Source organism: Rhynchophorus ferrugineus, unplaced genomic scaffold (genome assembly GCF_030347505.1).
Source record: "Rhynchophorus ferrugineus isolate W39M unplaced genomic scaffold, kcgeb_rfMv2 rfM1, whole genome shotgun sequence".
Classification (NCBI taxonomy): domain Eukaryota; kingdom Metazoa; phylum Arthropoda; class Insecta; order Coleoptera; family Curculionidae; genus Rhynchophorus; species Rhynchophorus ferrugineus.
The window spans coordinates 15,744,095-15,769,388 of record NW_027472580.1 but is presented as its reverse complement, the minus strand read 5'-3'; the positions used below and the strand labels follow the sequence as shown (position 1 = coordinate 15,769,388).

The following is a 25,294-nucleotide window of genomic DNA, read 5'->3' as shown; positions in this document are numbered from 1 at the left end:
GAACGCAATGGACGCCCGAAAGAGATTATTACCGACGAAAACATTTAGAAAATCCACAAAATGATTTTGAATTACCGTAAATTGAAATTGAATGAAAGAGCAAACACTCTCAAGATATCAGCTGAACGTGTAAATCATATCATTTATGAATATTAACTTTTAACTAAAAACAACGACGAGTTGGTGACTTGGAGCAGTGTTTGAAGATGGTCAAGCGTAATAAACCCGATTTTTTGCGTCGATATGTGACAATGGATGAAACATTTTTATCATGTACTTACTGATTACTAGCTGATGTTCTTAAAATATTCGGAAAGAAAACTCATAGTAGCGATGATTGGCTATCTCTCGGTTGATGTGAAAAAATGTGAAAAACACGGCAATTGGAGATTTATTCCATAAGCTTATGATTCAAATTACGTATCATAATTATCATCGAGCCAAATACTTCTCAATTTACGTTTGTTAAAAAATGTTATATTTGTACTTACTTCTAATACTTTTGGAAGAACAAAAATGTGTCATAATATACCTCCGAAATGTTAATGATCCAGACGCTCAAAATATGGTTAGAGTTGTGCCCATTTAAGTTCCCATTCCGTATTTCTAGGTTTTGTGATTTTTATACAGCGACAAATTATGGAATCGATTAAGCAGTGTCCTGTATTAATATAAGAATATGGGAAATTGAACTTCAACCTGCCAATTCTTTTAATAATTCACTCTGTCTGTCTAAGCTATTGTCTTGTGTCACACTGACTCAGTTTTCTATATGTAGTCTTTATAATCCAGGTCCATCATTTTCCGTAGGTCTTTCAAACATTTAAATCTTGTTCCGTATAAACACAAAAAAGAAGAATTTAATTAACATGTGCAGGAAATCTAAATTGATGCGCTTACGTACATTCGGCAATCGATTGGCAAATTTTTTAGATGAATATTTTGCTATTTATAGTAAAATTGGTGAATGCATTTGTATTGAGTTTTGCAGAAATGGCGACTGTTTTTAAAATTTATTCTCCAATTAACATATAATTTGACGTTTGTTGTTAAGTTATATTTACTAAAAATAACTTCGTTTTGATAGAAATAACCTACACATAAATAATATTTTCTTTGTTTGCTTAAAATGCTCGTATTTATATATTTCGACGTAATGCGCATATAAATATTATTCTTGTACTCATTTATAGTTTAAATCGATATGTATATTAGTGGCTCCTGTTGCAAATATCAAATGTGGTCTATTATTTTCATATAAACGCCAGTTATTGATATTTTACCACTAACATTGACTCCCATGCAATTATAATCATAATGAAAATACCAAATAATATCAGGACTCTGAATTAACTTTTAGAAATTTAAAATAGACAGTCATAGCTTATATTATTTTGGGTATTTCTATAACAATATTGACATTAAGGTCATATTATTGGGCTTGATCGGTTTTAAAAAACATTTTTATATCTTAGAATATGACAGTTTTGTGAACCAAGAAAACCAATAAAGTATCGATGCAAGCAGCTGTTATACAACCTCACCAAACTGTTAAATTTGATGATTTTTACATTTATTTACATAGAATAATAATTTTCCTTTTAGTATTATTAAGTTGTTTGGTGTATATATACACAGAGAAATCAAGATTTAGCTTTACAGGAAATTTTGGAGAAATGTTTCGCGACGTCCGACATCTAGATATCGTTACTTTTAACCTATTACTCGTTTTAATTGCTATGCTAAAAGCTCGCTAATGTGTCTAACATAAGATGTGTTTAGATTTATATAACGTTTAGAGATTAAATTATTAGTTTATTAGTAAATGCTAAAATGCTCGTATTTATATATTTCGACGTAATGCGCATATAAATATTATTCTTGTAATCAATTATAGTTTAAATCGATATGTATATTACTTGCTCCTGTTGCAAATATCAAATGTGGTCTATTATTTTCATATAAACATTGACTCCCATGCAATTATAATCATAATGAAAATACCAAATAATACCAGGACTCGGAATTAACTTTTCGATATTTAAAATAGACAGTCGTAGCTTATATTATTTTGGGTATTTCTATAGCAATATTGACATTAAAGTCATATTATTGGGCTTGATCAGTTTTAAAAAATATTTTTATATCTTAGAATATGACAGTTTTGTCAGTCAAGAAAACCAATAAAGTATCGATGCAAGCAACTGTTATGCAACCTCACCAAACTGTTAAATTTGCTAATTTTGACATTTATTTACATAGAATAATAATTGTCCTTTTAGTATTATTAAGTTGTTAAGGAAATTAAGGAAATTTTGGAGGAATGTTTCGCGACGTCCAACATCTAGATATCGTTACTTTTAATCTATTACTCGTTTTAATTGCTATGCTAAAAGCTCGCTAATGTGTCTAACATAAGGTGTGTTTAGATTTATATAACGTTAAGAGATTAAATTATTAGTTCGTTAGTATATATATGTCGGTAGTACAATAACTAAAGTGAATTCTCGATCTAGGAAGTTTTGTGTACCCAGATGCACAGACAGTAAATAAATGCAAAATCGTTTTCAATCGAAGAAGTATTTGATTGTCTTTAAAAAATGATTGACAATGAAAAGAAATGTATGATCATTACAGCGTGTTTTGTTGTTGTTAGTTAGGTTAAGTTACAAACAGTGATATACTGGTATTCTTGGATTTATTATTTGATAGTTGCAAGTCCACTAAAATAATGGCTATTGAATGCAAACCTTTTAAGGGAGGATTAACCAAAGTTCAATACATTAGGAATGTTGATGCCAAGTGGTCCAGGACTTAAATAGTGCTTACATTTTATTTCTCAAATAAGAACCAATTTGTTAAAGTGGCATCAATTAAACATTTAACAACTATCTTGAGAGGATTTATTTCATTAAAATAAAAAGTGTGTAATTAGTCAAATAAATACATTGGCTTAAGGCTACTTAACCAAGATAGTTTGGAATTTTTTGGATCTCTTAAAGCTCTCGGATTCAGGAATCCTTCGGCTAGTGTTCGAGAAATCATTTAAAGCGCTCATCATAAGTTAATTTTTTAAATCACATTCGCCTTTAGGAAATTGTGAAAAATATGAACATGAGGGCCCTTTAAATAATTTATATTCCATACTGATGGGGGATATATTACCACGAGTTGAGAAATATCTTCTCGACTCAATACCTTCAATTTCAGATGTTCATATATAAATAAATGAGGCGAGGCAACATAATATCTTATGCCCGAGAGAATTATTTTATTATACTGTAGTACGTAGTATATTTTGATTGTAGTATGGTTTTCAGTTATCTCAGAAGGAAAAAACTCAAAGTTTGCTTTCCTATTAAATTGATGGCACAAAACGAATATCAAGAGGGAATAATAATTGATATTCCTCCAGGTTATTTAACAATTGATTTTCAAACTACAATAAAAACATGTTATTTTATTTCTTCATGGTGGTCGCCCTTGAATATGGAAGAAAACACTAATTCTGTAACAGGAATAGAACCATTCTTGTTCCCTACATGAATAACAATATATCTGAAATTAATTATTAATAAATATTATGATCAACAAAACCTAATCAAATTCGATTGTAACTTCTTTCCAACCTAACTTCTAACTTTTTTCCGTCAATTTTTTTTGTCTTTACGGTTTTTTTGTTACTGTCTTGCCAAGGATGCCCCAATGAACTATTTTGAAATATCTAAGATTCATCAAGATACACAAAGTCAAATAATTTATCTTCCTTGATGTTATTGTACGCCTTTTTTTAAGTTTAATTTTAAGTTTGATTTTAATTAAATATTCTTTTTTTCTGAGTTTTTGAGCTCATTATACTCCAAAAGTATTCAATGTTTTTGACTTCTAATTTTATTCGGGTATTTCGAATTTCGAAGAAGTTTCGAGAAAGGGGGAAAATGATGTTAAGATATCAATATTTAAAAATTAAATTATATCTATTATATATTATATAATTTTATAATATATATATATATATATATATATATATATATATATATATATATATATATATATATATATATATATATATGTATATATACATATTTAGAAAGAAATTTTTATATACACATAAACTTTGCGATTAAAGTTTAAGCACACTATTGATTTCGCCGTTTAATATAAATATATTTACTGCTTTTAGATTCTATGATTCATGAAACTATTATAGAGACACCAATTGTTCACTTATAGGAACCGGAACCCATAAATAACCATGTTAGTAATACAATTATTTAAGAAAAGATCAGATGGTTTTAAGTTGCAGATAGTTGAGTGGAGGAAGTGTTATGTTTTGTGAAGATCGAAATATAATTAATTTCTGGGAAAATTAAGTTATGTTAAACTGATAGAAGAACAATTAGCCAAATGTGTAACATAAATTTCCTTTTGTAATTATATTTTTAACAAGACAATGCTGCCGTTTATATTGCGAAACTTAACAATATTATTTTTCAGGACGCAGTATTCAAATGTTTTGTACTTAGCGTATTCCCCTTACTTGAGAGTTATTGAAAATTATTGGGATAAGCTAGTAAATGCCGTGTACCCAAATTTTAAACTAATTAACAATGTGAGACAGCATTGTTTATCTATTAACTGTTAAGACGTAAAGATGTATGGAAACGGGTATACCAAGATTATGTTACTATTAAATAGAGCACGATTTATTGGTACCGAGGTACCCATTATTGAAATAAAAATTGAAAATATTGATCGGTTTTTTTAATTTTCGACGTGACTGTGCCATAAAATCTATAGTTTAGTTATATGTTACGCGTAAAGAACATTTTTTGTAATGTTTACCTGGGTCTTAAAAATAAAGGCTAAAAATTTTTTTTGTTTGCTAAGAGTTATAGAAATATGCTAACGTTTTGGCGTAAAATGCATTATTTTGTTTCTCTTGCTATTTTTTGACTCTTTTTTTAAATTATGTCAATTATGACCAGTATACCAGAATATAAAGTTATTCTATTAACTGTTTAATATTGGCGAATAGATGTGTTTTCTCTTTCTTTCTAAATCTTTATTCGCTACAATTTTTATTTATTTCGTTACCAATTAACTTCAGCTGGTAATATTATAATGATCATGAATTTAGAAAAGACTCGTAACATTAAGAGTCTGTGGCCTTTTCTGGTGGTATAAAAAACTGCAATATTTCAATAATTTCATGCGAATGGACTCTTTCCTCATGCCTTGCAATTTTCTTGATTTCTCGACTGACTGTGGGTATCTGAAGGTCTCAATGTAGGTAGTCAGTCCTGTGGTATTTGGGTGCGCCCACAATACTTCTCAGGACTTTTTTCTGAAAAATTTGTAATTTGTTTATGTTACTCTTTGCAGAACATCCCCATAATTGAACGCCGTATGTCTATAGGTTTCAGTATTTGCTTATATAATAGCAATTTATTATGTACTTAGATTGTGATTTTCTTCCAATTAGCCAATACATTTTCCTATATTCTTCCTTGCATGTTCTATCCAGCGAAGTTTTGCATCAAAATTCATTCCGAGATATTTAGCATTGTTGCTATATGAAATGATATATTATTTATGTTATTTATATTATATATTATTGCTAGTTGAACTGCACATGCACAGATTTACTTTTGTTAATTTTTATTTTCCAAGCTTGTGTCTAATTATATATATTGTGGTATACCACAAGTGTAGAGTAGATAAACCATTAGTCCCAGACACTTCCTTGTGGTGCAAGGAAAAAAAAAGCAGGTGTTTAGCTTCTTTTATTGTAGGGTAAGCTTCTTCTTGTTTAACTCTAAACATTCTGGCTGTAATGTACGGTTTTAGTAGTTCGGTGTATTGTTTTGGTAACGAGTTTTTGAAAAGCCTTAGATATTACTGGAAGCAGTGATATATAATGAGGTCTATAGTCTTTTATGTCATTTGGTGAGTTTTCGAGTTTTGGGATCATTATGATTTCCGCCATCTTCTAAATGCCTGGGACATATTTTGTTGTAAATAATATTAATAAAATGAAATAACTTTTCATTTTAAATGGATATTTCCTGTCATATTATATGCGACGAAATCGGAACGATATTATTCTCAATAAGCTTCGCGCTATCCCCCGACACGACAAAGAATAATCGAAACAGAAATTGTATTTCTGTTACTATTTGCCGCCCGCTGACCGAACAATGTTTCGACGTCTGACCAGGAGATTCCGTTAGATCTCGCTGCGAGCTAAAGTGCACGCATTACACGGTTTCTTGGAAACGATGTCGCCCTTTTTTTGTTTCGTCTTAAAAGCCAACCGTTCTCGCTGTCATGTTGTTCTGGAAAAAAGTCGAGTGAAAAATCAACTTCTATCGGAGGCGTTCGATTCGCTATTTTCTCTTCCTTGTCATTATGGAAATTTAATACGAGGCGATGAGATCTGGAGGTCGTTCAACGTAACGCGACGATTAGGTGTCGTTTACGTTTTTGGGGAATTTTAGTGGGCCTAGTTGGTTTTGGATCTGTTTTATTACGTAAGTGATGAAACTGAAACGCCTTTAGAAAGTAGGTGGTTCGGATATTTTCGTTAAATTAGATGCACAAATATTATTATTTTTTTAGGTAACTATTCCTTGCTAAATGTAAACCAATATCAGTTCATAATAACCTACTTCATGTTCAAGTTTCACTGACAAGATTCATTTTTTAGTATATGTTATTTCGTCGAATAGTGAGTTTGTGCATACTATATCGCATTTGCTGGAAGTTTTACTTTTTTACTTCAGTTTGAAGAAAAAGGCTACTGAATATCATCGAATGCCGTGTGAAGCTTACAGCAAACAATGCAATTAAAAATTTCATTTATATTTGCCAAGTAACAATTTAAAATAGTTCATTCTTTAACATAGTTTTTTCAAAAATTATTTTATATACCTTAAGCCATTCCTTAATTGCAGTCTTTGTTGATGCACTTGTTAGGATTTTATCCACCAGTGTACAGGATGAATTGTCGATAATAATAACTTATGGTTACTACAAGTTCTTTAAAGGCTGATTTTCAAACCACTGCAAAAATAAGTTATGGTTCATTTCTCCAGGGTAGTGATGGAGTAAGAGGAAAATACTAATTCTGCACGAGGAATAAAATCATTCCTAATCGATAGTTATTTTAATGTTTACCTTTTGCCATCAACTTTTGTTGTATTTACACTATATATACTATCATCTTACTATGCGTGATCTAATGTACCATTCTAAAATATTCATGTATCATCTAAATATAGAAATTGGTATAATTATTATATTTTTATTCCTTCCTTCCTTGAATTTGTTATATGTTTTCAAAATTTGTACTCTTTAAGAGTAGTGTCTGGAACATTCATTAAACTTTTTCGAGGGTTATTTTTACGCCACTGAAATCCTATATTACCCAATAGTGTATAAAGGGATGTTCAACATCCTTCAAATAGCTGGATATTTTAAAGCTTTTTATAGATACTTTAGAGACTAACAATTTTCTCTGAAATAATTGAATTAAATTATATTTCGATTGAAAAAACTGCTTACTGTTTTTGATACAGCTAATATCAAGCTGATCTTGATTCGTCACCCGTTTCGCATAAAGACTTTTAGGTGAATTTAAGTTTATATTTTTTATTTTTTGATATATTTTAGTACCCGTACTAATATTCTGTGCAGCTGCAACACGCTAAAAAATATGTTCAATAAAAACCGCGATAATTTGAAATTTATTTAAACAAAGCCTTAAAACAACGTTTGCCGTAATTATAACCCGTAAATATAATACTTTGAAGATTTTTGCAGACGTTTGAGAAGCGGACTACATCTACAGTCTTATTCGCTTAAATGGACAAACAGCATTCTATCTCTTTTTAAATAGTATAAAATTAGAAGGAATATATATGTCTGACTATAAAACGGAGATTTAAAAAAAATTATATAAAAATTCAACTGACGTGAATCTGTCAATGAGATTTGGTAATGGTTCTAATATGGCCGTTGTTGAGATTATATTTTCAAGCACTGTTTTTATCAATTTTATTCTCGATCATTTTGTGAGTTGTCATATCGCTGGTCTGATAGACAGTGTTAAAAAATGATTTTTCAAATTACTATGTGTCAATAATTTATCAACGTATTTAAAACATTTTTTTAATTAAAATTTTAAAATAAAAGTATCGCTGATGATTAGTTGCTGATTGCATCTACTCTAATTGATGGATTCGAACGAACAGCACTGAAATTTTAGTTATTTATTGTAGTATTTCCATTAGTTCACCTTTTTAATTCGTTGAATAATTGAAAAATTCAGTTTCTGTATGCCGGATATCGATACAGTCTAAATTCACAGGCGACCTTGTAGTTTAACAGAGACATCTTGAGTAGTTTGAATAGACCCAACATATTGTGTTGCTTTAATACCTTTTCAATGTCTGATAATTTGGGAGGGTTGAGTTCGTTATTTGGAGAAGCTGGCTTGGATGTGATCAATCCCTTATGAATTAAAACATTCAGGAAGGATGATTTTTTAGATGGGTGATGTTGTGACGTAGCCTGAAGTTATCTGTTTCAATGTACTTTTTAATACATGGTTATATATAGAATATTCGAGACATTCTTAATCTCCATGCTGAATTGGAAATTTGAATGTTGTTAGCTCAAATAAGTTAATAAGCTGTTGTTGTATCAAACGCTTAGAAGACTGTGCGGCCGAACTTCATTTACTAACCACTAACACAATTGAAAAAGCATATGAAATAAATAAAATACTTAATCTGATAATGACCTCATTCACTTCATACTTCTCTATAATGACTCACCACAGGGTTGCAACTCCACCAGCAACTGTCATTCCAGAAATTATTTCCTGATTACAAATATATTATATATATATATATATATATATATTCATATATTCATTATTGCAATTCATATGTTGTAGTACGATTTTTCCTGTAGAAAACAGGCTTCAGTTTCGGTGATCACTTCTTCATTTCACGAAAATTTCTTCCCAGCGAGCATTCTTTTGAGATCTGAGAACAGGAAATAGTCGCTAGTGGCCAGATCTGGAGAATATGGTGGATGAGGATGCAATTCGAAGCCTAATTCATGGATTTTTGCCATCGTTTCCACTCATTTTTGTGACACGGCGCATTTTCTTGGTGAAGCACTTCTTTTTTTTCAAATACGGCCGTTTTTCGGCGATTTTGTCTTTCAAACGGTCCAATAACGCTAAGGTAGTCAATGAAAATTATTCCATGCGCCTCCCAAAAAACAGATACCATAACCTTGCCAGCTAACTGTTGCATTTTTTCACGCCTTGGAGAAGGTTCGTGTGCATTCCACTCGGATGACTGTCGATTGGACATGTTTCATTCATTATCACATATCGATGCAAACATTCGGTTTAATTACGCTTAATCGTCCTCAAACATTGCTCCGAATCATTAACTCGTTGTTGTTTTTGGTCAAAAGTGAGCTCGCATGGCACCCCCTTTGAAGAGAGCTTTCTCATACCCAAATATACGTGAATGATATGATATACATATTCAGTTGATATCTTTACATTATTCAAAATCATTTTGTGGATTTTATAATGCTTTCATCGGTAACAATCTCTTTTAGAGTACATTACATTTTAGGTAACAACCATGTCTAAACTTAGCATACCAATCCTTGATGGTTGATTTTCTTGGGACAGCGTCCAGACAGCGAAGAAAAGCTTTTGCTTCAACTCTATTTTTTTCCTTCAAAAAGCAATATTTTATCTATACTTGAAATTTCTTTTTATCCATTTATTTCACAATAACAAAAGTTGCTTCACGCAAAATGTTATAATTCACAAACTAATTATCCGACAGCTGTCAAATTAATACACGCATCTTTTGAGGCTTAGTGCTACCTAAAAAATAAATAGATTTAATTCTAGTAGCGCCATCTATGTATTATGCCGGGAACTTTTCAATTTACCTGTTTATATATATATATATATTTACTATATATAGAGATAGTAGTTTATATTAAAAATACTCATTTGTTCTCCATTCAATATACCTTTCCAAATATATATTATTGGAGTAAGTGACCTTTTATATTTTTCTATTATTATTTTTTGTATTCGTTTTTCTGCAGAAAATTCTTTTAGGTTGAATAATTTTGTTAAATTCGATAGATTAGAGGAAACAATGAAATTATTTATTATCCATTGTTCAGTGAGTAAAATAATATTAAATATAAATTCAGTACGATAGTTTTTCTAGAATTTATAATTTTTAATTTCTTTCAATCATTTAATATTTATTGATCGATTATTTTAGATGATTTAGTGCACTAGTCTCTCTCTCTCGTTCCCTTACATAGCTGTTTAATATTTATGCAAATTCTCTTACCTTGCTTGAAACCGTGGCTTGCTTGCTTATTTGTTGCTTTCAATGATTTTTAAATTAAGTAGTCACTTGATCTTGATATATGTATATGAGTTTTTTTCATTAAAATATGATTGAGAAGTCAAGTTAGAAATTCTGAATTCATATATTTTTAAAATCGTTGAGAATTCTAATTTAAATTATTTTTGGCCATCACATATTAGTGAAACAATTTTTTTTATTTGTTAAATTTCTGTTTCTAATCTGTGGACTTTTTTCAGAATAACTTATTCAATTTATGCTGATTTAAGGGTAGCTAAAAAGCAATTTTCTAATCTGGCGTAGAATATAAACTCCAAATCCAATTTTGCATCCGCTCTGAACGAGATCCAACGAGCTAATTTTAAGGATAATTTGTTTGACTTAAAAAGCATTATCTAACTGAAACCCTTTAATAAATTCATATTCTCCCACGGTGGTATTATTGTACCACTATTAATATGTATTAATATTAGTACGGTGGTTCTACTTACTTCATATTATTAAGTTTTGTGCAATATAAAATAGGTTAAAATATAGGGGTGTATAATTACATTACATTAGTATACACGTTATGTTATATCATTTATTATATTAAAATTACCTAACCCAAAATGACTTTTGTTATTGGTAGACTTTTGTACCTGCATAAAAACAAAACACTATATTACTCTTTATATTTTGCAGTTATGTATCTTTATTTTATACAACTTTGTTATTTTTAATATACTAATATTGAAATATACCTCATTGAAAATTCAGAACACTGAGGAAATATCTAAAATGTATTTAAGTTTTAAGACTCTTAATCAGAGTAAATCAGAGTTTTAATTATCTAAGAATCATTATCTATAATTTTTTTACCACGTAAGTTCTTATTATGTTTTTAGCCATGTTGACAAACAACTTATTCTATTTCAAAATATTTATTAATTAACAAGATAAAAAAAAGAACCACTGCGATTTTTGTTACTAATGATTATTGATATTAATATCAGTTATAGAGTGAGCCGGCTTGTTTGGCGTAGTGGTTAAGGCGATAGGACGCTACTCGTACTGTTGTCATAGTCACGAGTTAGAATCTTGCTCTTAAGGCGAGAGTGCAAAATCTGATAAGGGAAATGTTCCCAGTCATACCAGACTGGATAAAACCGGATATCTTTTGGAATGATCTCTCTAATGAATCTATCGAATGAATGATGAGTTGATCATTCGCCAGTCGGTAGAGTTATTGCCGAGGACCGTTGTTAAGAGCCCGCGTTAACCAGTTGTCCAGTTCAGATAAATTCCAATTGGTAAAAAGGAAAGTAAAATCTAACAATCAAATTATAAAATGATTATCAGATATTGTAAAATTATGTTATGAATTAATTAAATTTTATATGCTTACAAGTATTCTGAACATTTTTCACATTAAACATATATTTATTGAAAAAATTGGTATAATATACGTTAATAAAAATATCTTCCATCATTTCCTACAATTTTTTTCCATTTTTTGATATTAATAATCTATTGTTCTATTTTCATATCCCTTTAATATTTTGAAATCGTATGCCAGCCAAGCAATAACGTATCGATCTGAATAAGTGGTAATCAAGAAAAAGTAATTAATAAGCTAAAGATGAAAGTAATAACTATAATAATAAGAATTACTATATAAGTCAAAAACTACAAATTGATTTTAACATATCACAAAGTTTGGTTCGAATATGAACTGTAGTATTACTAAATTAGAAATAATTAATGACTAGTGTCAACAGTAATTTAGTAACAAATCCAAACAAGAAAAATAAGAGAATAGCTGATATTAATTTTATTTAATAAATTGATATCCTAATCAATTAATCATGTTTTAGCGGATATTTTTTATTAAGATATTCTTTTCTAACGTGTAACTATGTTGATTGTTATAAAACGACACAATGTATGAACGAACTATATAGGGGTTATTCTAAATTCTAACTTTAACTACAACTGACTGAACAAGGCTATAATAATATGGCATCATAATGAAAAGAAATTGAATGTAAATCAACAAGACAATTGTAACTAATGGCTTATAGTTTGCGAGTATATAAATATTAACCAGCAATATGACAAACTAATTTTGTAGGCGTTTCGGGTTGAACTACCTTGATAAGACAACAGTAATTTAGTTTCATAACAATAGAAAGTTTAATTTTAGAACTGAAATGTAGTCTTAATTAATATAAATATTGTATTTAATAAAGTTATTCTTAATTAACAATGAGATGATACAGCTATATTGATGTTAGAATATGTGGTTTATTTGTTATTTATTTATTTCGAAAGTTTACGTACTTTCTAATATTATATATGCAATTTAGTGAAACAGTCTTAAATAGTAGATCAAATTAATTTATTCTACGGAGAAACATAGAATTTTTACTAAATTAAGTTAATTTTAACTAAATATTTTTTTTATTTCAATATATTCTTGTTTCATAACTCATTTTTACCAGATTTATGGATTTCTAAATCCACAGAAGTAATCTATTTTAAATAACTGTATCTACTGTACTTATTCAATAATGTCGTTAATAATAAAGCTTTTTTTCGCTTGAAAATTCAATTGCGCAATTGCAATCTGAAGAGTGTTTCTACGTACTACGATGGTCTGGGTTGTTTTAAAGGAACTACAATAATAAGTCTAGCGGTGTTAAATCGTACGATCCTAAAGATTTCTAATAGCTTAAGGAGAATGTCCAAACCACACCACCTGTGTGTCGTTCTCTAATACTGGAAGTTGTTAAGGTACACTTTAATAATAATAACTTTCAAATTAATATTCATTTGAATGAGTAATTCATATTTGATTATCATTTGTGATATTAGGGTTGAGAAAATAATAAGGAGTACTTTTAGGATACCATAGCTTACTGTAGATATCATGATTTTTAAGCCGAATTGACACTTGCAGTTCAATTATATAGCAAAATGCAGGAACAGAGATGATAGAACACTTAGAACGATTCAATTGATTTTTAGAACATGTAACAGGTCAAGTGAAAAGTACCCATCCTGACACGTAGGTGGCACTACTAGAACTAAATACATATATTTTTCAGTTAGCCCTAACCCTTAAAAGATGCGTGTATAAATCTGACAGCTGTCGAATTATTAGTTTGTGAATTATAGCATTTTGAGTGAAGCAACTTTTGTTATTGTGAAAAAAATGGATAAGAAGGAATTTCGCGTGTTGTGAATAAAACATGAATAAAATATTGCTTCTTGGAGTGAAAAACACAGTTGAAGCAAAAACTTGGCTTGCGGAGACTGCCCAGGAATATCAACCATCAAGGATTGGTATGCTAAGTTTAGACCTAATGAAATGAGCACCGAAGATGGTGAATGCAGTGGACGCCCAAAAGAAGTTGTTACCGACGAAAATATTTAAAAAATCCACAAAATGATTTTGAATGATTGTGAATTGAAATTGAATAAAATAGCAGACACTCTAAAGATATCAACTGAACGTGTACATCATATCATTCACGAATATTTGAGTTTGAGAAAGCTCTGTGAAAAGTGGGTACCGCTCGAGCTCACTTTTGACCAAAAACAACGACGAGTTGATGATTCGGAGCAGTGTTTGAAGCATCAAGCGTAATTAACCCGAGTTTTTGCGTCAATATGTGACAACGGATGAAACCTGGCTGCATCATTTCACTCTGAAGTCCAATTCGCGATGAATGAATCGAAGTCATTCAAGTGAACTGCACACGATGAACCCGGTCCAAAGCGTGGGAAAATGTAACAGTCGGTTGGCAAGTTTATGGCATCTGTATTTTGGGATGCGCATGGAATAATTTTCATTGACTACCTTGAAAAAGGAAGGACCATCAACAGCGACTATTTTTTTTGACCGTTTGGAGGACGAAATCTTCGAAAACGACCGCATTTGAAATAAAATAATGTCCTGTTTCACCAAGACAATGCACCGTGTCGCACGTCAGTGAAAACGATGGCAAAAATCCAATTGCTTCCTCATCCACCGTATTCTCCAGATCTGGCCCCCAGCGACTATTTCCTGTTATCAGATCTCAAGAGAATGCTCGCTGGGAAGAAATTTTCATCGAATGAAGACGTGATCGCCGAAACTGAGTCCTATTTTGAAGGAAAGGAAAAACCTTACTACAGAAATGGTATCGAAAAGCTGGATTGTCGCTATAATCAGTGTATCACCCTTGTAGAGAATTATGTTGAATAAAAACAAAAAATTTTGCCAACAAGATAAGTTTTACTATGGTAGGCCGGAGACTTTTCAATTGATCTGTTATATGTGACTATTACTTAGTAACTATTACTTAAAATGGGCGTTGAACAATGGCTATCGGCATTAAGCCTACCGATTGAATAGTTCACTAGGTATTTGTAAGTGGGATATTATTCCGTTTCGAATATTGAGAATAGAATAAAAAAGTTACCATAATAATTGTTAATAATTCAAGCATAATCTATATATCGAGTAAAGGTATGGGTATACAAAAATTAATAATTAAAAACATAATTACAATATCTACACCATGATAATAATACTATTGTTAATGTGAGCGATGATTTCCAATATTGTGCCATATAAATTGAAATTCTATTGGAAATTGAGGTCAGATAATTTGACAGAATTGGACAATATCCGTTATGCTATCTTTCTCGTCGTTTCTTTCTGGTTTGTGTCGATCTGAGCGGAAAATGATATTCGGCCATTTTCCCCTTGTATTTCAACATTTTGTTTAACCAACAAGTGTAATGTTGTGTAAAAATCAATCTTGGGTAAAACAAAATTATTAAATAGTTGTATTAAAGAGACATTCATGTTGTTGTTGTTTATTATATTTTTTATTTCTGTGTTCCATATTATTTGAATGCCTTGCAGCTAATATATTACTATAAGATATTTTCTTTACTCAATAAGATTATTTACACTTTGTTATACCTGTGATTTAGTCAAAATCATGGTAGTCCTAGTTTTTAATTATATCTCTATATATCTATAAACCTTTCAATTTATCAAAAGCGTTAATTTACGAAAAATATTTGAGAGATAAAAAGGGCTGAATCTAAAGAGAACATTGAACTAATTCGTACTGTTTAATTCACTGACTGTAGAGATGGTATCAGATGTACCACCGTCATAGAAATATTCTTCTGTATCTTTACACCTGATTCTTTTAAAATTATTATTATAGATAATTATTTAAAAAATCCACAAAACGATTTTGAATGAACATAAATTGAAGTCGAATAAAATAGCAGACACTCTAAAAATATCAATGAAAGTGTACATCATATCATTCTCGAATATTTGGGTATGAGAAAGCTCTGTGCAAAGTGGGTGGCGCGCGAGCTCACTTTGACCAAAAACAACGATCAGTTGATCATTGGGAGCAATGTTTGAAGATAATTAAGCGTAATAAGAGAGTTTTTGTGTCGATATGTGACAATGGATGAAACATGGCTCCACCGTTTCACTCCGAAGTAAAATCGACAATCACCCGAGTAGATTGCACCACGATGGACCCGCTCCAAAACGTGGAAAGACGCAACAGTCGGCTGGCAAGTTTATGGCGTCTGTATTTTTCGATGCGCATGGAATAATTTTCATTGATTACCTTGAAAAAGGAAGGACCATCAACAGTGACTATTACGTAGCGTTATTGGACCGTTTGAAAGACGAATTCGAAGAAAACGGCCGCATTTGAAGAAAGTGCTGCTTCACCAAGGCAATGCACCGTGTCACAAATCAGTGAAAACGATGGAAAAAATCCATGAATTGGATCTATGTGTTTCAAGTATGGTGTTGCACTAAATCATCAAATCAACTAGTAATTCAGCGATATCAAAACAAAGTTCTTCGATCTTGTTGATTGCCACTTGCATTATTTCTATAGCTTAAGCTCATTGAACTTTGTGAGTTGTAAGAGTCATTTCTTGGGTTGCAAATCAAAATAACAGCTTGGAATTGAAGAATATACTTTGCTTTCAAAGGCTGGATCATGGTTAAAATACGGGGAATCTCGGTAGTATTAAACTTTTAAATGCTTGTTTTGTTTAATCTATACTAATTTCTGTGAGAAGGCCGGCTTGGTGGCGCAATGGTAAAGGCGATAGGACGGTCCTCCTACAGTTGCGATAGCCGCGGGTTTGAATCCTTCTGGGGCATGATCGTAAATTTATGTTTCTGATTGTTTAAAATTTGTGATTGTCCTAGTTAGTAGTGTAAATTCCGACAAAGAAAATAATCCCAGTCTCGCCAATAGCCAGGCTGGGTAAGTTTAGATGTCTTCTGGGTTGATTTCTAACGTTGGTCACTCGCCAGTCGGCAGGCTCAATGCTGAGGATCGTGGTTCGGAGCCCACGTAGGTTCAGTTCAGATAAAAACATAGTTGGTAAAAATAGACTTTAAAATATTTAAAAAAAAATTATGTGAGAAGTTTTGTTTCTATTCTGATCTCATTTTACAGATTTTTCTATATTTAGATTATTTTGTGATATCCCTATTATATAAATTTAAATGATGTTTACAAACAGTGGCATAAAACTTTTTCATTGACAACTTGCAACAGTATTATACTACAGCTTCACTCTAATACAATTAATCGATCGTCGATTCCATCTCAAACTTGGCCAAAGCACCTTTGGCGCAAATTAAATGCGAAGGGCAAGGATAAGTAGATAATTGTATAAGACAGGGTGGCGTCCAAACAGCATTAGTTAAAGATACGAATACGTCGGAACTTGACCGATAGTAAACTGTTTAATTAAAGCGATTTAAATATAACTGAAGTTGTGATGTTCCATAGATCATTATTAAGCTTTAAAAATAATATATTGATATTATATAAAGACCCAAAGCTCATTTATCTTTGACAAATTTATTTACATAAATTAGTCATTTATGCGGGGGTTATTATCTGAACTTCTGGATTCGAGTCGGGTTAATGGACTAAAATAAGTCAACGTTTCTCAAACGTTACAGATTGTATCTTCGGGAGCTTTGATACTGATTAGGAGAACAATCAAATTTTCCTGCTTAAGCAAGTGTCTCTCTCGACTGTGTTATTAATTGATTAGGGCCCTGCTCTTTAAGTATCTGTTCAATAATTAAAACTTATTTTTATAGTTTTGTAAATTTGTGTATAACAAGATTTGAAACAGAAAACTATTATGATTCATCAGCCGTTAAACTGTTTGGAAGTTATTTGCGAATCTTAGCTAGCTTTTTGGTCAATAAGTCTTATAATTCATAGCATTGGAACTTCCAGACCCCTAGGTTGTTTTTCGGGCATTGACATCATTATTACAACTTTTAAATCGCTGAAACCAAAATCAACTCTTGCCATGTGATGGAACAGCGCCAATATAAGTTCTCAAAAATATATGATGGGCCTCTGTAGCAGATTGACTATATAATAAATTATTCAATGATTCTGGGAATCTGTTATTTTATGGAGGGAAATGCCATGGCTATCAAATTTAAGACTTAAGTTGGGTTGTTTAATTGTTATTAGTATTTTAAAGATTGATATTTCGTATTTTGATCTACAATCAGAATACATGTAAGCACGTAACAAAAATTGTGTTCAGCTGCAGTTACTTGTTTGTCTAACTGCTGTTCGTATTTTAAAGATTGATATTTCGTATTTTTTTCTACAATCAAAATATATGTAAAAACATAACCAAAATTGTATTCATCAGCAGTTACTTTTAATTGTGAAAATTATAAGGATATTTAAAAATATAAAAGAAATCAAGGCTTTGTATTCAGAGTTACCTTGTCATTGTTTTGATGAATGTAAAATGGGGCTAAACTCAGCAGTGAGCAACAGAATATTGCTTACCATCTATTGTCCAATTTGGAAGAGCCAATAAAATGACTATAATTTAGAAATATTTACTTCCTTTTTTCTACTTTAATATGTTCTTATTTTATTAGTTCTCTCTTGTTATTTTATGATTCAAATTACTTTATGTCTAGGTATCTATATTTGAAAAACTCATCTTTTAACAAATATTCCGAAATGTTTTAGGATTTCTTCCTGGATTATTTAGTGGGCGCCCTATCCTGATGAATTTACATTATTTCTAGCGTAATTTTGAAGAGATGCAACCACAATTTTGAACGCCTTGAGCTTTTAACCACTGGATATAACAATATTTGCCATAGTATAACAGTCTTCGAAAAATATAGTATATATAGAATATTAGCATGCAAGCCTACTAAAAAGCTTGATATGGTTTTGATCGTAATATGATTTTTTTCTACAATAATTTCTCTAAAAGTTAAGTTTGCTCAAGCTCTCATTATTTTGCACATTGCCGTAAAAAATAAGTGAAATGCTGAAATCACTTGAAGCGTGGAGGCAATTCGTAGATTGTTGTTGTGAAGTATATCTGAAAAAAAAGAACAATATTATAAAAGTTTCTACATTCGCTGCAGAAAAGTAATTTACACAACGAACGATTCCGTAGGCAAATTAATTTTTTATTTTGGCCATTTGTTACTTTTACAAAATTGATTGGTTGTTATAACAATTTCTATACTTATTATGAACAAACTATTTTCTTCACCTTACAATGACACAGTTTAAACTTATGTTTTAGATGGTTGTACCAAAGAAACGTACAGCGCTTTTGGTGAATCGTTTAATGGTTGCTTTGAAGGATGCCCTTGAAGAAGACGAACGAGAGAGAAGTAAACTTTTAGAGAAATACGGCGCTGTTAAAGGACGACTTTATAATTCGGACGATATTAGAACAGTAAGTATTGCAGATCACTGTTGTTTTCGTTGTTATGATATTTAATTGGCAGAAGCTTAAAGGACTTTTTCGATTAATTATGAAGAAATCCTTCATTAAATAATCAATATCACAAGAAATGAATTTTTTTTTTTCAAATATACAAACGAATGCAGATCAATAAGACAGCTATTAATAATAATATAACTATATATATATAGTTATATTATATATATATATATATATATATATATATATATATATATATATATATATATATATATAGTTATATTATATATAATATATATAAATTTGAGTCTTAATTATTAAATATTGAAACATACTATCGATTGATTGTGATTTTGTATCATGAACACCTTAACAAATATTTTCCTATACCATTGATTATGTCGACATATTCTGATTTGTTGCAAAACAATTAAATGTCGGTTGTAAGACCGACAAGGCCGGCTTGGTGGCGCAGTTGTAAAGGCGATAGGACGGTTCTCCTACTGTTGCAATAGCGACGGGTTCGAATCCTGCTGGGGAATAGTCGTAAATTTATGTTTTTGATTGTTTAAAATTTGTGATTGTCTTAGGCAAGAGTGTAAAATCCAACAATGAAAATGATACTAGTCATGCCAGTAACCAGGCTGGGTAAGACTGGATGTCTTCAGGGATGATTTCTAAAGTTGATCACTCGCCAGTCGGTAGGTTTAATGCTGAGGACCGCGGTTCGGAGTCCACGATAAACTGTAGGTCCAGTCCAAGTTGCAAAACATTTAAATGTCGGTTGTAAGACGATTCTGTGTAAGTAACACTAATATAAATAAATCCAAATCAGAAACTAATATGACGTTTATATCATTACGCAAAAACTCTAGTTTTTACTCCTAAACTTCTGATTTAGCTTCATCAGAGCTTTGGCATTGAATGAATAGAATTAAATAATTGACTTGACTAGCATTAACAATGGTGTAAATGATAACTGTAAAATGTGCTGGTTTTGGCATTTCTCTACATACAGTTTTCCGTTTAGTATCATTCTGTTATTCAGTGTACACATTTGGTAATCATGGAATACTCAAAATTATATTTTTAACGTTCATTGCTTTTGTTGGATAATTTGAAGAAATTTGCCTCCGGTGTTCACTAAATATTTTTTATATCTATTCTATTTCTATAATCTTATGATGATGCTCGGTCATATAAATGTCGATCATTGATTGAAAAAAGACGACCCGTAGAGCTAAAAAGGTTACAAAATTATGAATTGCATTATTTATACCGTGAGAACACAGCTCAAATTTTTAAATAGTTTAAGTGTTGATCAATCAACTGTGGAATAAATTGACATGCAATTTTAATAAAGCTGTTTCATTGCGAGAAAATGCGATATCTGATGAAAAGTGGATCCACCACGGTAGTACCGAAATAAAAAGTCATGGATTAGCCCTGGAAAAATTGTGACCGAATCTTACTGTATCTATGGTGGTGTTAATAAGGTGGATTTCTTCGAAAAAAATCAGCAATAGCGAGTAACGCAATGTATCAGGTGTAAAACTTGTTGTATGACAAATCTCGTACTCGTCTCGAAAGTATTCACCAGACAGGGCGCCTTTTGCATTGATTAAGCAACTGTTTAGATCAATGCAGCATGGTTTCGAAATGTTGAAGAAGGGCGAAAAAGGATATATGAAAGGGGATACCTTTCTTTGGTTATGGTATTGCAATGATGCCAAAAAGAGAGAAATATAGGAGAGGGAAAATATTTTGAATAATATATTTCAAAGCAATTTTTCTCAATAAATATCTTTTAAAATGAAAAATAACGAAAATATATATAAGTTTACTGAAAGAATTTTACTTGTAATAAAGTATTGAGCAAAAAAAAAACATGAAAGTTACATTTTCTTGCAAATATAATAAGTAATATAATCTTACAACCGTTGCTATATTAAATATTATTCCGTTGTTCTGACTCGTTTAATACTGTTCTCTGCACTTATTTCGTTTTCTAGTTTCATATGGTAGGAGAGTAGACATCAAAAGCCATTCACTGACTGTGTTGGTATTTGTTTCAGAGCGGCCTGAATGAACAAGCGGCTGAAATACATTATTTTATATGCGGAACAATAACAGTTTAAAATTGTATGACCGAGGCAACTATTTTATGTTTGTGTCGGCGCTCTTGGTTACTTTTGAGGTCTTAATATAAAAATGTTAATTTAAAATCCTCTATTTCAAATTCTTCAAGTTTGATGTTATTTTTCTACATATTAAAGAATATAAATTGAAATAGTAAACCTCAACAGTTTCTATTTATATTTTGCTATTTAAAATACAATGTTTGGTACTTTTTAGATTCGCATGTTAATTATTTTGTTTAATTAGAGGTGGTCTATAGTCATAAAAACTTAGAAGTTATAAAATGAAATTATAAGCAAAAACTATACAGAAATATTAAACTGTTAATGTTAAACTGGAATTATTTATAAAATTACTTATTAAATGCAGCGAAATTGATCTAGGTATAAAAAGGTTACATAATGTCTGACGATAAATAAATAACAGAAGGATGGAACGAATTGTTTTATTCAAAGGAATCAATATGTGAAAAGCTATAACGACTAACAAGAAAAGTTAGTGAAGGTATATAGCAGTTTAAAAATAAAGAATTACAGAATCAAGAACAGAAAAGCTTACTTAAAAAAAATAATATCAGGAAAATTTAAAGAAATTGAGTTACTGAATTGTTAGTAGACATTTATAGTCGAGTATAGAAATAAGAGATAATTCTACAGGAGTGAAAAATGACAGTTATAGTTTCTACACACATAAAAAGGGAGATAAGAGAGACTGTAATAATTATAGAAGGATTACTATGTAGCGCATAGCTATGAAGATATATGAACACATAATACAAAATCGTTTAAAAACATGCTATTGATTAGATAAGACGCTAGCAGGATCAGAGAGCAGATCCAAAAAAAAACAACAGAACAAACTTAGAAAACAGACATATCTAGCACTCATTGATATGGAAAAGGCATATGAGAGTGTAAGAACAGGAATACTAATTAATACAATTGTACATCGTGTACACTCCCCTTGGATGACTGTAGATTGGACTTCGGAGTGAAATGATGGAGCCATATTTTATCCATTGTCACATATCGACGCAATATATCGGGTTTATTACGCTTGATCATGTTCAAACACTGTTCCGAATCATCAACTCGTCGTTATTTTTGGTCAAAAATGAGCTCGCGCGGCACCCACTTTTCACAGAGCTTTCTCATACCCAAATATTCGTGAATGATATGGTGTACACGTTCATTTGATATCTCTAGAATGTCTGCTATTTCATTCAATTTCAATTTACGGTCACTCAAAATTATTTTGTTAATTTTTTAAATGTTTTCTTCGGTAACAACTTCTTTTGGGCGTCCACTGCGTTCGACGTCTTCGGTGCTCATTTCACTACATCTAAACTTAGCATACCAATCCTTGATGGTTGCTTTTTCTGGGGCAGTGTTCGAGAACTCGGTATAAAGCCAAGTTTTTGCTCCAACTGCATTTTTTCCCTTCAAAAATTAATATTTTATTAACACGCGAAATTTATTTTTATCCATTTTTTTCACAATAACAAAAGTTGCTTCACTCAAAATGCTATAATTCACAAATTAATAATCCGACAACTAACTAACTAAAAAACATATGGATTTAATTCTAGTAGCGCCATCTATCTGTCAAGCCGGGGACTTTTCAATTGACCTCTTATAGACTGTTTTTAAATTCAACATTTTATCATTACCTTATGATTAGATGTTGAAAAGACTTTTTTGACAAATATCAGACATAATAAAAATGAGTAAGGGAAATATATATATAATAGTAATAAAAGTATATACTGTTAAAAATTATCGAACAGCCAGTAAGATTAAACCTGTTTTGTTCTCTTTTAGATGGATCTTCAAAGAAGAGGACACCAGTCAATTGCCAGCGGCCAAAACAAAGGACACGTTTACTGGAGATGCTATTTCAACGCAGTAACCTGTTTCTAATCGACTCTCAATTATATGAAATATTTTTTTAACCAATAATCTAAAATGCCATGTATCAACCAACAATCTAGTAACTGTATCATTATTGTCGATCGATTTTTTTACATAATGGTGAATGGAGCAGATCTAAACTAAAAAATTATAACTCAACTGAAGGATATCGATAATAATACAGTTAGAGCTAATAATACAACTTGTCTATATAAATATGTATTAACTTATAAATCTAAATCATTTTATGTGATCTATTATTAGATTTAGTATACTACTATGCCTGATTCGATTCCTCATAAATATATTTTAAGAAAGTATTATTTGGTTGTTTTCTTCATTTTCGTACAATACTGTTTGTTGAATCATTATTACTATTAATATATATGCATATTTATCAAAAATACCTCTGAACTTGCCCAATATGACTTAAAATGAATGAAGTAACTAGAGTGTCAATAAAACAGAGCAGATAGCAAGGGTTTGAAGAAGTGATAAAATGGAACAAGGACACCATGAGTAAACTAAATAATAAGCAGTAAAAATAAAATAGAATGTAAAATACAGAAGAGGTAAAGTAAACGGTATTAAGAAGAATAAACAAGACAGAAAGCAGTGAAGGGTCACATAAAGAAATAAAATAAGAATAAAAGGAAATATAACAGTAAAGGTTGATTAGGTAATAAGATATTGTGTTAGAAATCCATGTAATATTTTCTGTTTTAAGTTTGTAAGCCTGTGGCTAACATAAGAATTGTAAAAAGATCTGTGATTACGTAGAGGAAAAATCCAATAAAAGTTAAATAATATTAAGAATCTAAATTTTGGGATTAGATTAACTATTAAAATATAATATTATAAAATATGTCTCTGTCCCTAATAATTTAACATCTTTTTCGGTGAAAATAAAGATCTTTTTTATTTTAAATAACATTTATTGTGAAAATATTATATTTAGATTATATATTTCCTTACTAATTCATAAGTCATATATATTGATATTAGTACCACCTGCTAAAGTTAATGTAAAGCATAATCTTCATGGATATTTAATCTTTATCAATATTAAGCATATTATTTTGTAGTTAGTAGACTAAATATCAGTCATATTCTCAGTAAAACAATATTGAAATGGCAATATACTATATAGACATAGAATATAAGCCTGTGCAATATTGATATTATATGTTCAGTTTTAATTTTATTATATATTAATTATTTATATATTGGAAATAGCTTTTCACAAAAATAAACTTTAAGTATAATGTCATCATTACTTACAATATTAGGTTTGTTGTATTGTTTAAAGTTTAAGTTAAATGAATTTCAATTAAATTTAATTATACATTAATACTAAATTATTATCAATACTTTTTGAATTTAATATTAGAATTAATAGAAATAAGAAAAAGGTTCATGTCTAAAGAGTTTATGATTTTTTTAAATTGCTTAAGTAAATTTATTCTAAATATATTACTAAGGTAATAGCGAATTTTGGTGTTAATTAACAACTTTATTTAAAATATCATAACATAATTTATGATGAGATTGTATTTTATTATATATCTAGATGGTACTTTTGCTAGTTGTTTCATTATGATATATGATATATATTATAAAATGCTGTGATTTGAACTGGACATATATATGTTTTAATATTTATGTAGATTGAATGATGGTCAGGCCTAAGCTGATATAATAGAGCAACTTGGTATATAATTACCATGAAGGAAGTAGAAAGCACCAATGAAGATTTAAAAATATTCTAGATAATTATAATTTAAAAAATCTCATAATTCAGTCTTTATATTGACTCCTGAAAGTTTATAAATTAAACATTAATTTAAAAGTAATCAACACATTTGGCTAATTTAATGTTAAATTTATTACTAGACTGTGAGTTACAGTGATCTGAATGAAACTATTTTCGTTGCTTGCAGACAATTGATTAAGAAATTAGTTAGGATAAAAAATAGTGGCTTACTAAGCTTTATGGGTACTTTTCAGTATAATAGTGTATTCACGAGCACGTTGAATCTATATGCAGTC

At 30.2% G+C, this 25,294-nt stretch overlaps 1 protein-coding gene across 1 annotated transcript in view; it reads left to right on the top strand.

Moving 5' to 3' along the window:
- AstCC (Allatostatin double C) overlaps positions 1 to 23,391 on the top strand; it is a 53,798-nt gene extending 30,407 nt beyond the window's left edge. The window contains exons 3-4 of the mRNA XM_076402282.1: positions 19,053 to 19,208; positions 23,156 to 23,391. Coding sequence (XP_076258397.1) covers positions 19,053 to 19,208; positions 23,156 to 23,254 — 255 coding nt within the window. The 3' untranslated portion in view covers positions 23,255 to 23,391. The remainder of the gene's footprint in view (positions 1 to 19,052; positions 19,209 to 23,155) is intronic.
- The last annotated feature ends 1,903 nt before the right edge of the window (positions 23,392 to 25,294 follow it).